The 16,420-nt window shown below is 39.9% G+C and overlaps 1 protein-coding gene across 5 annotated transcripts in view; it reads left to right on the forward strand.

The window, feature by feature from the left end:
* ZNF521 (zinc finger protein 521) overlaps nucleotides 1-16,420 on the forward strand; it is a 275,559-nt gene that overhangs the window by 15,223 nt on the left and 243,916 nt on the right. For 3 of the 5 annotated variants that reach the window (XM_054018219.1, XM_054018217.1, XM_054018216.1), the window contains 2 exons: nucleotides 3,267-3,326; nucleotides 9,127-9,306. In XM_054018219.1, coding sequence (XP_053874194.1) covers nucleotides 3,267-3,326; nucleotides 9,127-9,306 — 240 coding nt within the window. The remainder of the gene's footprint in view (nucleotides 1-3,266; nucleotides 3,327-9,126; nucleotides 9,307-16,420) is intronic. The other 2 variants (XM_054018220.1, XM_054018218.1) reach the window with 1 other exon arrangement.

The raw sequence follows: 16,420 nt of genomic DNA on the forward strand, positions 1-16,420 counted from the left end.
GTATTCGCAGGCTAACAAGTAGCTCTGCCTCTTGGATTGCAAAGCTCAACATATAGATATATGAAATATATATAGATATATCTATATATCTCTCTACATATCCGTGTATATATAAAAGTTCTTGTTTAGAAATGCATTTTTGTAGTATTAAACTTTACTACAAAATGCTGTTATGAGTCCAAACCCACCAGACTTTATAAAGGTGAAGACAGCTGCAATACTGGAATTCTATTTTCCCTGACTGAAATCTTCTTTTAAAAAAAAAAATTATATGCAAATAGAATTTTCCACAATCAAGGAGTGCAGTCCCACAATTGTTTTGGTGAGCGATTCTTGTTTAGGAACACTTTTTTTTTTTTTTTAATTTCATCATGTAATTGTATAGTAGGGAATTGATGGTTTATTGCTTTAAGTAGCTGGCAACGTTCTCTGATCTAGTTAGCAAAGAAATATTTCCACCGCTAGCAAAACAGGTGACTCTGCGGTCATAAACACTTAACTGTTCAGACAAAAATATTGTTTCTCTGAAATAATGATGTCACAAAAGTATCTAGAATTAATATTCAGCCATAGCAGCATAACATGATTGGAAACACAGGCTTTAGCTCTTCATATGTCCTGAAGTTTCTTCTTTTATTGGCATTTGATTACTTTTACTATCCCGGAGTTCTCTCTTCTTATGGTAGGCCATGCGAAATACTTTACATATTAAAAAAAAAAAAAAGTCTGGAGAAATCAAAAACCCTTGTTCACAAATATAATCCTAGACTATAAATCTTTGTTTTTCACAGTATTAACTAGAAATATTTGACATATGCTGCTGCAGTCCACATATCCTTCCTATACTTATTTTTAATGTAGTTTGGTAGCCAAAAGCTTTTGACTCATATTAGTATAAAGTGTAAAGCGGAGGGATATTGTTGAAAATTGCCTTTGTTTATCAAAAGGAAACACAACGCTTCAGTTAATGCTTGGGGAAGTTAACATTGAAGTTGGGTATGAGATGTAGGGTGAGGTTTATCCAAGTGAGTTTAACATGGCATGATAACTGGAAGTTCTTCACACAGCGCACAGTCAACTTGTGGAACTCCTTGCCTGAGGAGGTTGTGAAGACTAGGATTATAATAGGGTTTAAAAGAGAACTGTATAAATTCATGGAGGTTAAGTCCATTAATGGCTATTAGCCACGATGGGTAAGGAATGGTGTCCGTAGCCTCTGTTTGTCAGAGGGTGGTGATGGACGGCAGGAGAGAGATCACTTGATCATTACCTGTTAGGTTCACTCCCTCATCGGTAGACAGGATACTGGGCTGGATGGACCTTTGGTGTGACCCAGTAGGACTATTCTTATGTTCTTATGTTATGTTCTTATAAATGACAATGAAGGCTAACATTCTTATAAACAGGCTATGAGAAGACTTAATCCAGTTCCTTTTTAGTACTTTGTGGCTACAGGGTGATGGACTGGACTATAATTACCTAACGTAGCAAACAATTGTTATTAGTTGGTGGAAGAATCTGGCCATGGTGTAAAGAAGAACTAGTTGATATTTTGTAGGCTAACTCTATGATAAAGGTTCCTTATTCTAGAGCTTTTGTTTTTGTTCTGTTCTCCTCTCTACCACATTTTTCTTTTCAAAGGTTCATCTTTCCTGACAAACACGTCAGTCTAGTTGACTGTTATTGGCAAGTTCTTTATGCCTGTTGTGACCTACTTGGCTCTTTTGTGACTAAGAATCCATAAAGAGCTTGAACAACAGTTTAAAAAAGATGCTAACCACAAAGTTACCTGCTAACATGCTGGTCAGAAGTTTCCTTTCTCTTTTTTAATGTAACACGTATGGAAGTTGAACTTTGATAATGTGCACACTTTGGAGTTCTCATACAGGAGAGTCTATTTCTCCAGAAAAGATTTAAAAGCAGAGTACTAGACTAACAGCAGTTATTTTTATAAAATATACTATGGTACATTTACTAAAAATAAGCTCTTTTGAGGTAGTCTTCAGGTGTTTTTATATATTAATTTTCAAAATTCTGCAACCTGCAACGTGTCTGTCAAACAGTAGTGCAAATTAACAAAATTTTGCTTTGTATATATATCTGCCTCCATTAGTAAGGGGAGGTTCTGGTACCTCTGCTGATGAAAGTAGTCAATGCATTTCTGTAGAAAGACTTAGTCCCCCAGTTTACATACCTTAAAGGCAGAAGTGAAGACCTACTTAAAGCAAAACAAAACAAATCTTGTTAACATCCTAGAAGGCTATTGTCTGGTCTCTAAACGTCCCTTTTTGGGAACAGCTGTTGGGAAGGTCATTTTATATCTTTTTAATCCACTTTCATGATTTTTGAGGCCTGCTCATGATTTTTGAATACGTGGTGATACTGTAAACATGAAGTGTCCCCTCTACACTTTTTCCCCGCTGGAAGGGAGAAGGGACTCTTTTTCTCTACTGCACCTTCAACTCAAAGATTTCTCACCTTTGGGAGCATAATAAGGAAGTAGTTCTGCTACTTGACTCCTCCCCTACCTTCACTTTGGTGGGTCATTTTCTGCTGTGAATAGCTCCAGTGCCTGCCTCTGCAGCACCCTGTAGCTTCCCAAAACAGTCACAGAATGAAGCTGACATGATTCTTGTCCATTTCACTGCTGCCCAGAGAGTTTTTGAATAGTCAGTCTGGCCAGAGTGGTGTGTGCTTAGGGAAGCTGTGAGCCATAATAAAGATACTGGCATGGTCTGTTTGCAGGCTCAGTAAGACAGCATTGTTTTGGTTCACTTTTGCAAGGGTATCTTCACAACTGTAATGTTAGCTTTTTTTTAAAAAAAATCTTAAATTTAGTGGAAATTAATGGTTTAGCACCACTTCCGCTTTGCCAGAAAAAGCTTCCCACTTAACAATGTAGAGTAAGTGAATGGAGTCTCCATGCCTTGTCTTAGTCCTTAATTCAGTTATGTAACAGAATACAGTACCGTGGATTGAAAACAGATATCCCAGAGGAAATTTGACTTGTTTCTTAATCCATGATATCTCTTTGGTCACTCTGCTGCACAGAAGCTACATGCTTTTGGACAAAGTGTGGTGCTATGGTCTGTTTTGAGGTTTTGCACCTTGCAGTGGTTCTGTACTAGGCAATGTTCTCTTGCCCTGTTGCACAAGCATTACTGGCTTTCAGAACTGAAACTAGGGAGATGACGCATGAGTCATTTCAGCTATCCACCTAATGTCTTGTGTTTTTTTGTTTTTGTTTGTTTACCTTTTCCTGGCAGTAGAAGAAAATGAAACGGAGGACCAGCAGGCGGGTGTGGGACAGATAGCCGCACAGACTGGTAATGCTGAATTCCTTCATTAGTGCTTGTTTGCTGTTTTACAACAGTGTGAGATTTATTTTTTCAAAGTCTGCTCTCATCTTACTGAATTTCAACTTCGAATGCACTTCTAAAGCCCAGGAAAAAAAAATCCCACTTTTCAAAGTCAGAAAATCAGGAATATTGTTGTTTGTAGCGTATCCAACTGAAAGGGAAGCATTAACCTTTAAAGACCAAGATGTTTTTTCTGCAAGCAAACTACCACGTGCACCCACAAAACCCAACCCCAAGCATCCATGTTTATGAAACTATTGTGTGTCTTGGGCTAGTTATTTTATAAATGATTTTAAGCTTAAAATGGTATTTGTTCAGTTTGTTTACCAGTCACTAGTCCCCTTCATGTAAGTCAATGAAAGATATGTAGATAAATCCTTTTGTTTAGGTCTGAACGTACATGGAATTTATTATTAATAATTGTAAACAAGTACTGCAAGTAGGTTAATATTATGGTATCCATTCCTTGTAACAATAGAGCATTTTTCCTGTTATAGTCTAATATGATTTCTAGAATTCAAGAAATGATTATTTTGTGGCTTTGTGTGTGTGTGTGTGTGTGTGTGGTTTGATTAGGGTCCTGGTCCTGCAAACAGTTATATAAATACTTATTCATGTGGGTAGCCCCATTGACTTAACTGAAGTTAGTCTTATAAGGTCTCCTTTCTTAAGGATTTTCCAGGTTGATTCCTAGAATCCATGGATTTAAAAAAAAAAAGGGAATTTATAGGCAATAGTTTGAATTATTCCTTTTTAGATTGTAAAGAATACATTTAAAGCTATTAAGTAAAATACTTTATTTGTCATCTAGAGTACTGTATACATCTTGTAAATGAGAGAAAGGAAAGGTTCTCTAAATCACAGGAATGAATTTATGCCTAAATTTTTTTTGTTTTTTTTTGTTTGTTACTTGAGAACTAATAAATGCCGTATACATTTTCAATTTGAAGAACAGTGGGCTGTAAAGCTGAAGAATAATATGTCAGGAAATTATCCAGTTTTCTACTGTTTTTATTTTTATTTTTGTATTAACTCTGAGTTGTTAAATAATCTTGTTAGTGCATTCATTTTCATATTACTATTTTATCTTGTGTTCTGGTATCTTCATTGTATAATAAGACTTTATTTATTTATTTATTTAGTTAGTTAGTTGACTATCACAAGAACTTAATGCTAAAAATTCAAAAATAACTCCAGATATATCTGATCCAGGCATTGCAGAAGGTCCATACTTTATCCACAATGCCAGAAGTTTTTATAGTAATACTTTGTATCTAAGCTCTGGCTCTAACCATTAAATGTGCTTTTTATAGAGTACCAAGTTATAAATGTAGTGCAGCTACGGCATATTAATCTTACTGCAGAGATTTAATGAGGCAGTTGTTTTGCGATGGACACTATTGGGAGCAGAAAGCGACATAGTTTTACTTTACCACTGAGCTGCAGAAATATTCCTTGCCTGGTAATAATTATAACCACATGATCTTAGTTTTCCTTTCTTTTGCCAGCACTTTTCCATGCAGAAGTGGCTTGGAAGCCAGTGCAATGGATTGGAAACTGGGCAGTTTTCATGGTAGTTTGACATTTTAGCTCTGATCAGCTATGGATCCTTTTTGCATAGAGAGAAATATGTAAGATGAGTTTCAAGAATACAGATAGTCTTGCCAGTCCATTGAGAGGCCTTTTAGATATTCATTACTTTTACTCGACTTTTATATGGGTTATAAAAAGTAAATGTGGTGAAACCTCATTTTTACATGGACAGAATGGAATTTCTGCTGGTTGGCCTTAAGCTGATCCCATACTTGAAATTAATTGAAGTCCATAGGTTTTTTGCAGCCAACTCTTTTAAGCTAATCCAGTTTTTCATTTTCCCCAAAGTTGCAGTTTTATTAGACCAAGTTATAGCAATAACATTCCTTATGAGGAGGAGGAAGAGGAGAAGGACAGAACCACCTGCCAGAGAACGTAGTAATGGGAAAATCATACTACTTTTAATTTCCACTTATAAATAACGTTAACATAATCAGTAACAGAAGACAGGCCTTGATTTTTTTTTTATTGTGTTCATAAATTGAATGTATTTCTCTATCAAATCTAATCCTCCTTTCTATACTAAATAATTAGAAATGTAGTCTGTAGTTCAGGTGCAGTGGCAGACATTGTAAGGTGGTGGTGGGGACTAGATCCATGTTTGTTACAGATGGTAGTGGGGCATGGCTGTGGAGTTTACAGAATTGACAGTGGTAGTATTTGCAAGTATTGGGGATGGAGATGTTTGAATAGATGATTGTAGTATTTGGGGCTTCATTTGTAGCAGATGTTAGGGTGAAGAGGGGCAGTAATGGTACTTAGATGTATTTGATGCAGTCTGTTTGAAAGCACTAGCCTTAATTAGGAGGAGGTAAAGATGCAACTGCATTTGAATGAATATTGCATTTATGAACCAGGTTTATCTAGGCTCACAAGAAGCTTTTCAAATGATGGAACTAAGCATGTGTGCAATCACTAACATACAGCCACCTCTGGGGTGGAAGACAGCTGCTGTTATGATTTAGAAAACCATCCCACAGACTCCAAGTTATATGACCTATTTAAAAAAAAATATTTATTTTTGTGGTGGTGTCTCTCCAAGACAGTGAATAGGGGGGAAATGCATTCACCAACAGAGAGGCTGAGACTGCCAGAACTCATTTCATAGGAGCATCATAGGCTAAAATTGAACCTAGGTCCCAGAGGGTCCCCCTGAAGTGTTGACCTAAAAACAAATGTGCCAGTTGGCTAGAGCATGTATTCTAAAGTTGCCGCAAAAGGGAATAAGCTTGACTGACTCCTGTCCCTGTAGAGTTATATCTGTGAATGCAGAAGTGGAAGCAAAAACATTTGTATTACTGTTAAAATTATTCTAATTTTAATAACTACTATCTAAGTAGTAAGCTTTGACTTGAGCAATTCTTCACGTTTTTGTGTGTTAAGGTGTGTGTGTTGTTGTGTTGGATTCTTGTAAAGTGCCAGTATTCATGAACAATAGGTGTTGAATTTTTGCCCTCTTTTTTTTTTAAAGCATGGTAGTCAAAGCAGAGTCAGACTCTGACCTTATTTTAAAACAAACAGGTCTGTAAACTTTATGTGCAGCATTTAAATACTCATGTTAAAATTCAGACCCAGTGCCCACATTTCCCTGAGTGCTGTCAGTTTTATGAGATGAAACTGGGAGCCTGAGCTGAACAACTAACGGTATGCAATATGCACATGCTACCTTCCAACAAGTGTTTAATGATGTTGGGGTCAGTTTGCAAGAGTTAAGACAATTATTTCTTTTCCTGAACTGCTTATAACCTAGTGGTATTTTCACTACTCTGTTAAGCTTACTGAAGAACTTGGAAAATGTTACTGGTACACAGGTTGTTTAGATCCAGCATTTACAAATGGCAGAAGAGCTTTCCTAGATTCAGATGTTGTCACTTTTGGCAATGTTAGTTTGCATACTACTACTTAATTTGAAAGTAGCTGCCTGAGTTAATGTTCTTATTCTAGCATCAAGAAATTTAAATTTGTAAGAATCTTGCCATGTATGTAGGTGTGGTTTAACAGAGCAAACATACCCATTCACCACACTTATTTCTTTCACTCATTTGTTGATGCTCTGCAATATAATTCCCTTTAAAAACAAACCGTGCCCTTTATCCTGTCAGAGAGATTCTTCTGGCTTAGCTCATGAGCCACATAGTGTGAGGAAGCTCACTTAATGACAGGTCTGTTTCATTTCTGGTTTATGCATAAGTATCCTCTATCCTTGATAAATTATTTGAAGGGCAGCAGTGTTTATTGCAGGTTTCAGGGAGCTGGTAAGAGCCATGACACTTGTGGCAGATGTAGGGAATGGTTGGTATTAGGGCAGGTCTTCACTACGGGTGGGGGGGGAGGTCGATTTAAGATACGCAAATTCAGCTATGCGAATAGTGTAGCTGAATTCGACCTATCGGAGCCGACTTACTCCGCTGTGAGGACGGCAGCAAAATCGACCTCCGCGGCTCCCCATCGACGGCGCTTACTCCCACCTCCGCTGGTGGAGTAAGAGCGTCGATTCGGGGATCAATTGTCGCGTCCCGACGAGACGCGATAATTCGATCCCGAGAGATCGATTTCTACCCGCCGATTCAGGCGGGTAGTGTAGACCTAGCCTTCGTGGCAACTGCACCATCGCAGGCATCTCATTGTGGAGGAGTGGTGATGATGGCTTTTGTAGCAGACAGAAAAGGATTAGATGATAAATGTACTTTCTCTCTTTTTATTAAGAATTAATTTTTTCAGGTGATCTATTCTAGCTGCATAAGGTGAAACGCTCTCAAATGTCTGAAAAGCAAATGAGGCTTCCAATATGGAAAAAAGTGGTGAAATGTGTGGGTTCCTTTGCACACTGCCATTTTTCTTTTTATTACATTTGTTGTATTGTGGTTACTGAGAAGAACAAAGTAAACTGCTGGTTTGCTTTATTGGAGAAGTGTTTTGTTTTATTTCTGTCTTTGGGGGAAACGCATAGTAAAATGGGCAAAAAGTCAGGAATAGTTAAGGCACCACAGTGTATTCTACCTCAAAAGAGGAAAAGTCACATCTAAATTACTCTTCATATAACAGCAAAGAGTCCTGTGGCACCTTATAGACTAACAGACGTATAGGAGCATGAGCTTTCGTGGATGAATACCCACTACTTCACATGCATCCGATGAAGTGGCTATTCACCCACGAAAGCTCATGCTCCTATACGTCTGTTAGTCTATAAGGTGCCACAGGACTCTTTGCTGCTTTTACAGATCCAGACTAACACGGCTGCTCCTGTGATTCTTCATATAACCTCATTCCAGCATTAGTCATTTACAGAGCTGAGGTAGTACAATGAATTGTATGGTTCCTACTGTGCTCAAGGGATTTGGCTGAGATCACCTGACTCATTTAACTTAAAACCTGATAGTGGGATCATGCCTGCTATTTTGGGGTTAGAACTAGCTTGTCCCAGTGATCCTCAAAACACTTGTTATTATCCCAAACAGACAAAGGTGTCCTTGTGGACTAGTTATAATTTATAACAGTTAGTTTCCAGCTTCCCATGATCTGGCAAAACAAGGAATCCATCCAGCTTATTCTTTAGTTAAATTGTATCCAAGTTAAAGCACATACATATAACTTTAACCCAAAGCATAGTTTTTTCTATAGTATTGTTCTACATCAAGTAATAGGGCGATAGAATATTAAGACTGGCTTATGAAATACAGAACAGTTTCATCCTTATGTTAATCAGTTCAGTTCATTTTAATCTTTTATTTAATTTTGGTAATTTCCTGTGAAATAGTACAGTTAACTGTGAAAAGAAACTCTCCTAAACTCATTGATTTTTTTTTTTAAATTTTCATTGAACACTGTTTAATTGTAAAGGTAATATGTCCTTTCTTATAGTGATCAAAGGCCCTGGATAAGCTGTGAAAAAATTGATAAAGTTAACACTGAAGTATGGGAGAGTTGTTTGAAAGGGGGAGAGTTCTGTTTGGTGAAGGTAGAGGGAAAATTCCTTTCATTATCAAGAATAGAAAAAAAGTCAAGGAAAGAGGTTTCCTCTGCTTATTTAGCAATAAAATCTGAAGTGTGTTTCTCCTGTGCAGCAGGCTCATGCCAAATGTATTTCTGCTTGTTGGTAACAACAAGAACCAATCTGATTTTTAAAAGGATCTATTCTTAAAAGCTCTGAGGTCAGTCTTGATTTTTCTTTCAGATGCTAACTGTAAACTAGAAGACAAGGCAGAAGATGGAGAGGTGATAGATTGTAAGAAAAGGCCAGAAGAAGGGGAGGAGTTAGAGGAAGAAGCTGTGCACAGCTGTGACAGCTGCCTCCAGGTGTTTGAATCACTGAGTGATATCACAGAACACAAGATTAATCAATGTCAACTGACAGGTAAACAATACTTATCACTTTGTGGCTTCTTGCACTGTTCTATTTCTGATTCCAGTTCCTTTCTTCAGATTCACCTCCCTCACCCAAGTTATTTTACTCCTACACTTGAATGCTTTAGCCTTAGGTGATGCCCATCATTAATTCCGTGGCAAAGTTATGCTGGGAACTGGTGCACCATAAATTTTATTCAGATTGGATAATTACTGCGTTCACATCTGATTTAAACTGTGCTTTAGCTTTCAGAGGGCCTAACTACTACTCTGTTTTCCAGACTTACAGCATACAGTTTTATGTGCCTTTTGACTTAAAAAAAAAATTATGACAACCGATGATGCTGGTAAACGGGTTTGACTGCAGTTGTATAATGGATGAATTCATACAATGGTGGGCTATAGATCGGGATCTGATACTTCTTTGTTCTTAGCTGTTACAACAAATGAGCATACAGTGATCAATAAATGGAGGTTGAGGGGAATAACAGCAAATTGTTAGACTATAAATAAAAATGCAAACATTAAGTGGCAGAATTGAATGCATATTGGACACTATTAACTTTTCACAAACACAGCTGGGTAAATGGACCTGTAACTAGCATGAGTCATTTAATTTGTAGGCAAAGAAGCAGTAGTCATAAGACTTGGGCCCTGTTCATCCAGTGAGATCTTCATAGGTGACACAATTTGCTCATATGAATTCTTATTGAAGTAGTTTTGTTTTTAGGTTTACAGACTATTATAATGGATGATACACAGGTCAAAATAGACTGAATATCAGGCATTTTATTTACATTAAATAGTAAGTACTTTAGTTTGAACTATTAAGAGATGAGATTCAGTTGTTATACAATACAGCTATCATGGGGCAGGCTTTGCATGATTATAATTTTGTATGTGCAGGAATCCAGTCCCATATATTAATTGCTTTATTGAAAGTGTGTGTGTGTGTGTGTGTGTGTGTGTGTGTGTGTGTGTGTGCGCGCGTGTGTGTGTGTTCATTTGCCCATTAACCCATTGGAGTCAAAAAAAGCCTCCAGAGCAGACAGTAGTATAGACAGCAAGTGGTACTGCAGCTGATTAAGAGTGAAGCGGAGAAAGGAGGCAGACAAAGGAGTAGGGAGTAGTCCTACTCAGAAAAAATGTCAAGGGAAGAAACTGAAATTGCTGAAGGATTTTAATCCCAAACCTAGGTTGTGGAGAATGAAACTATGATGCAATCTGGAAGTATTTGTAATACCAGGAGAGATGTTTTACCTCTCTCTTTCCTTGCCATTTATTCCTTGAATATTGTTCTGTCTTAAATTTAGGGGATTCAGTCCTTTCCTAATCACTCCTGCAAGTTTTTAGTGTGTGAATTGGCTCTACTTGAGGCAATGTCTCCTGTCTGTGACTGGTGAGGCACTGTTTCTGGCAGGATGGTTTTTCTCTATTTTGTCTTATTTGGCTGTCTTATTGTTATTCTATCTCCTCTTTTGTTACCTCTTCTGTTCTATCTTCTTTAGCCCTTCCTCACTCTTATTGGTTTCCCCCAGTCCCGCAACAAAAATTTCCTCCTCAGTGCCCCCCTCCCTGCCTCAAATCCCACTTATTCTTACCCTGCTTTCACCTTTATTCTGACGCCTGCACTACCCCTTTCTTGCTTCTTTCCCCTAATTCGCTCTCCATCCCAAGCAGTCCCCTGATTTCTCCCATGCAATAGGTGCTCTGCTCTCACACTGCAAGCAGCACAAACTCAACAGTGTTTCCGCACCATAGCTGGAGAAATGAAAGAGGAAAAAAGTCCTCAAGCACTGCTCCTGATCTACATCACCTTTGGCCTTGCTAGCAGGCAGATGGTGCCATGCTTAATGAGGACTAGAGTAAGTTTGCTGCATAAGTCAATTTGGAAGAAAAAAAGTTTGTTTTTTAAGGGACGTATTTAAGCCCCTTTAAGAAAAAAAAATCACTCTTGCAAGAAAGTTGGTGGTTGTTAATGGGTTGCAGCAAGAGGATTCAAAATAACAAAACCCTTTTGTCTGCTTTTGCTCTTAGGGTGCCAGGTAGGCAAAGAAGCCATCCCTCCTTTGCATCAAATTACAGATGATCTGCCTGTATATATTTATAAGAGAGTAAAAATGGAGGAAATGACCAGTATAGCAGAACAGGTTCCCATTCCTTGGCTCTTCAGAAAACTCTTAAAAATAAATTAAACAGGTTCTTGCTCATATGAATTGTGTGCCTGGGCTAAGAATAGTATAGATGTTATAGAACTAGGGCGTGAAATGTATTGACTCTTCTGTTTTGTGCTCATTTCTACTATATTTGTTAGAAACAGTTATTAGACAAGTGGCTCTGTAATAAAAGCAATAGTAATAATGTACATGAAATATATGGTGTTTGTTTTTAGTATCTGTAGAGTTCTACCCAATTCACAATTAAATTAGTGGAAAAACTCTGACCAATGTCAGTGGGTGCAGGGTCAGGATCAAAGCTTCATTACAAAAATGTAACCATGTTTGGGGTTTTTGAGCAGCCCCCACCTCTTCTTCTTTCGGCTACCTTCTTCCTAACCCATAGCATCTATTTCTTTCTCTGCTTGTCTTCTTTTTCAAGAAAGTCTATGAAACTAGTCAGCACTGAAGAGCTGTATGGACCCTTTTAAAAGCAGTTTGTCCATAATGTTCAAACTTGGGTGTCTCAAGTTAGGCTCCTAAATCAGTATGGGTTGTCTTTCAAAAGTGCCTGAGAACCTGCAACTTGCATGGATTTCAGTGATCTTTGGAGGTGCTCTTGTGGTGGACATGGAGCTACTTTTTAATAGTTTATAAATACTGTATGTTGACCCAGTTGTTCAGATGTTTGATGTGGGACTATACTGGGTTAAATCAACAGGGTTGTTGGGGAAACAGACAGGAAGGCAAAACAATGCCCCTTGTATGAGAGACATCTCTTAGCGAGCCTTTGTTGTTTGTTATAGGGTAATGGGAGAGCCATTGTCCTGAGGAGACTGGCTCGCACTCCTGTTCAGCCTACGAAACTGGTAGCACTCCTGAAAATCAGGTCATTCTGATTTCAGCTCTCATATCTATATTTAGGTTTGTAACTTGAGGCACCCAAGTCTGAAAATTTTGGCTTTCTTCTACTGAGACTGCTACACCAATCAGTATGGACACAATAAACTTGTTTTGTCAAATCTCCCTTCTGTTCTCTTCTTCAAAGATAGAAGTAGGATTGAGGCTGGTGATTCTTGGAGGAGTATCAGTTTACTTTGCAGGCTCAATTTTGAGTATCCTGAATTGCTGTTTTGTCACTAAGTTATGTAAGGAAAGGAAGAGAGGTATCCACAACTGGTTCTTCCCATCCAACAGATTGTCGGTGGGGTTGAATCCTGCGCTTGCTTTCTGGAAGAGGGGATAGTTGCTCTTTTATCCTAATGTGTATGCTGTGATCTTTTCTATTTGGGCCTGATCCCAGTATCCACTGAAGTCAGTGGAAAGACTCCAGTTGACTTCAGTGGGTGATGGATCAGGCCCTTTGCGAGATGTGCAGTAGTAGTTTTTTGCCTATCATAATTTTTTTTGTACTGACATGTTTTATTCATGTTAATTGTTCACACCTAAAACATGCTTGGGATATAGATACTGGATTAAGGGAAAAAATGACAGAATTTTTCACACTGTGTATTCACCAGTATGTAAGACACTGAACTATGTTAACTTAGTCTCCTGAAAAGATGAGCTGTAAAGGTATAGTATAGAGAAGTTCTTCTTCTGATCTTAATGCTCTTGGCTTTGTCCTTCTCACAAGGTTGTGTTTTTAACAACTCATGGATCACTTACAAACTGTCATTCTCTGAGTAAAGCTGTGATATCAAACAAAGGATCCTGGTAGCATTGCCGTTGATTATGAGGTGATTCTTTAGATGTGTTCGTGTGGAGTCCCCTGTAGGGTGCAAATGTGCCTCGTGTATGTGAGATAGGATTTTTTGAATAATAGTGTCCAAGACCACACATGCATCCTGTGTCGCCTCATGTTTCCATGCAAGGGCCAAAATGGATGGGGCAGCCACAGCCTTCCCTCAGTTCCCTCTTAGTGCTCGAGCGGGGAGATGGAACCCAGCCAGTGTCTGACCCACAGCTCTCTTCAGAAACCCTACATTGGTTCCTTTAAATCTCTTCCAACCTATTTAGTGAAGATCTCTTACCACCAAACTGATCAGCTCCCCAATACACTGCCCTGTACAGTGGGACAAGGCACTTCGGGCCAATCACCACAACTTACATCAGAATGCAATTCCTCAGGGTTCAAACCATGCCTGTCTTGTGATGGAACGATTTTTGTCAAGGGTGGATACAGCCTAGAGAACCACATCCCAAATAAGTTTTCTGTGTGGTAAGTCCTTCTCCACCAGGACCCACAGGGGAACACTCAGTTCAGCTCTTCTTGGGCAATCCAAGTGGATGACTTTGGACTCAAAGGTAAGGAATACGAGTACAGTAAGACTGGATAAACTAGTGTTAGCTGGCACTCCCTTGGGCACTCTTCACTCTGGGATTGGGCATTGGAAAGAAGTGAAGGAGGATGCATGTAGAGTAGGCACCAATGATGTAGGCCCCAACCACCTTGACATCAATAAAGCCCCTTGTGTGTAAGACCTTGATGCCTATAGTCCCAGCACTGAGTACGTCAGCACTGAGAGTCACAGAATGAGAAACCCAACACCAGTCCAAGGACTTCATATATGTTATAGAGAGATGCATATCACTACTGCACATGTTCCTAGTATTGAAGAGATGGCCGGCACCCAATGGGCTATGGGCTACTTTGTCATTTGGGCGAGAGAGAGCACAAGCATGAGCTCTTAATCAGGATGTGAGAGATCCAACATCTAGTCCCCCTACTCCAGTGACTCTTAAATTATTTATCCACTGTGGAACAGCTTTCACAGGAAAGACTGAGGGAGGCTCACATCAGAATATCCTATAGCCCAGTGGTTAGAGTACTTACCTGAGAGGTAGCAGATCCCTGTTTAATATGCTTCTCCATCTTTGGTGGACCAGGGTCTGCCACATCCCAGGTGAATACCCTAACCACGAGCCTAAAAGATACGAGAGAGCTCCTCCTCTGCCTCCCTCCTCTGCAGTTTCTTGCTAAAACAGCATAGGAGCCTAACACCAGGAGTGGTTTTGCAGCTGAGAATTGCTAGCAGAGAGAGGTGCCTCCCTGCAGCTTGGACTTAGGTGCTTATCTCTGTGAGAGAGGAAGGGTTTAGCACACACTCCTCTAGTTGGCATCGCCCATTCGTTGGCTTAGGCACTCCCTGCCTAATATGCTGGCTTCATGAATCGGAGTTTAAGGCTGTGTCTACACTGCCACTTTCAGCGCTAAAACTTTTGTCGTTCAGGGATGTGAAAAAACACACCCCTGAGCGACAAAAATTTTAGCACTGAAAAGCGCCAGTATAGACAGTGCTTTATTGCCGGGAGCGCACTCCCGGTGATAAAGCTACCACCGCTTGTTCGGGGTGGGTTTTTTTGTCACTGGGAGAGCTCTCCCCCAGAGATATGGGCAGTGTAGTCACGCTTTGTCACAGCGCTGCCGCAGCTGCACTGTAATGTGGGCAGTGTAGACATACCCTTAGGAACCTAGACTCCTGTACAATGAATGGGGAAAGAAAGATCCCTAAGGGTATGTCTACACTGTCCACGTTACAGCACGGCCGCGGCAGTGTAGACACGCTTTATCACCAGGGGAGAGCTCGCCTGGCGATAATTAAAAAAAACCCACCCTGAACGAGCGGTGGTAGCTTTATCGCCGGGAGTGCAGCGCTAAAACGTTTGTCACTCGGGGAGTGTTTTTTCACACCCCTGAACAACTAAAGTTTTAGCGCTGACAGTGGCAGTGTAGACACAGCCTAACTCAGACTTTTTGAATCACAGTGATTTTCTAGGCACCTAAATGTTAGGTGCTGTGACGCTCAGCACACTTAAAATATGCCCTCTTCCTATTCGCTCAGCTAGGTCTCCTAGTGAACTACAAAATATCATCTTGTATCCTATTACTGATGATAGAGCTCATAGGAGCTCTGTTCTGTGAGAGTGTACCTCCCTGAAGACAGGTTCCTGATGCACAGGATAGAATCAAACCTGATTATGATGGTATGGATGCATGTGGAGCAGCTAGGTTGTATGTTAGTTTGCGGATATGTGATGCTGCTTGCTAGACTTCACTTGCAGCCACTCCAGCTCTGGCTTAGGTTTGTCTGTTCCACAACAAAAGTGTGGTTGAGTTTCGAAGAAGATTTGAGCAGATGATGGAGGGAAGGCAAGAGCAGGCTGAAGGGAAAATTCAAGACTTGCAGATGAAAGTTGGACTGATGAACTCTGAGGGGAAACTGCTGGGTGGGGAAAATGGCCAGTGGAAGCATGTGACTACGAGAACCAGGCTGAGGAAAAGACCGGCTGGTGAAGGAGAAATAGAGTTCATGGACAGGTTTGCTGAGTTGGAGAATTAAGAAAGGTTGCAACAGGCAGTAACTGAAGGTGGGAGAGCCAGGAAGAAGAGAAGAGCGGCAAGCCCTATAAGAAACCCAGAGTTCAGAGTCCCAGCAGGATATGTGATGACTTGCAGAAGATTTCAAAGGGGAATAAAAGACAAGAGGACTTGCAGCCAGAAAGAATAGGAGGAAGGCTGGAGAATCACACCATCACCAGCAAAAGGCAGGTCTATGTGGTTGGAGACTCCCTACTAAGAAGAACAGACAGGCCTGTCAGCAGAACTAATCTGGAGAACAGAAGGGTGCGATGTCTGTTGGGAGCTAAGATACATAATGTGGACCTGAGTCTGAAGAAGATTCTGATGGGAGCAGGAAAGAATCCACGTTTGTCCTTCATGTGGGAACAACTGATACAGCTAGATTCTCACTGGAACGTATCAAGGGAGACTATGCCAAGCTGGAGAAGATGCTTAAGAAATTGGAGGCTCAGGTGATCTTCAGTGGGATGCTACTGTCCCTAGAGGAGGAGAACAAAGGTTTTGACAAGATTATGATGATCAACAGATGGCTCAGGCAGTGGTGCTATAAGGAGGGCTTTGGGATATTTGACCACTCAGAGGCATTCATGGACAGAGGACTGTTT

Source organism: Malaclemys terrapin, chromosome 2, assembly GCF_027887155.1.
Source record: "Malaclemys terrapin pileata isolate rMalTer1 chromosome 2, rMalTer1.hap1, whole genome shotgun sequence".
NCBI classification, from domain to species: domain Eukaryota; kingdom Metazoa; phylum Chordata; order Testudines; family Emydidae; genus Malaclemys; species Malaclemys terrapin.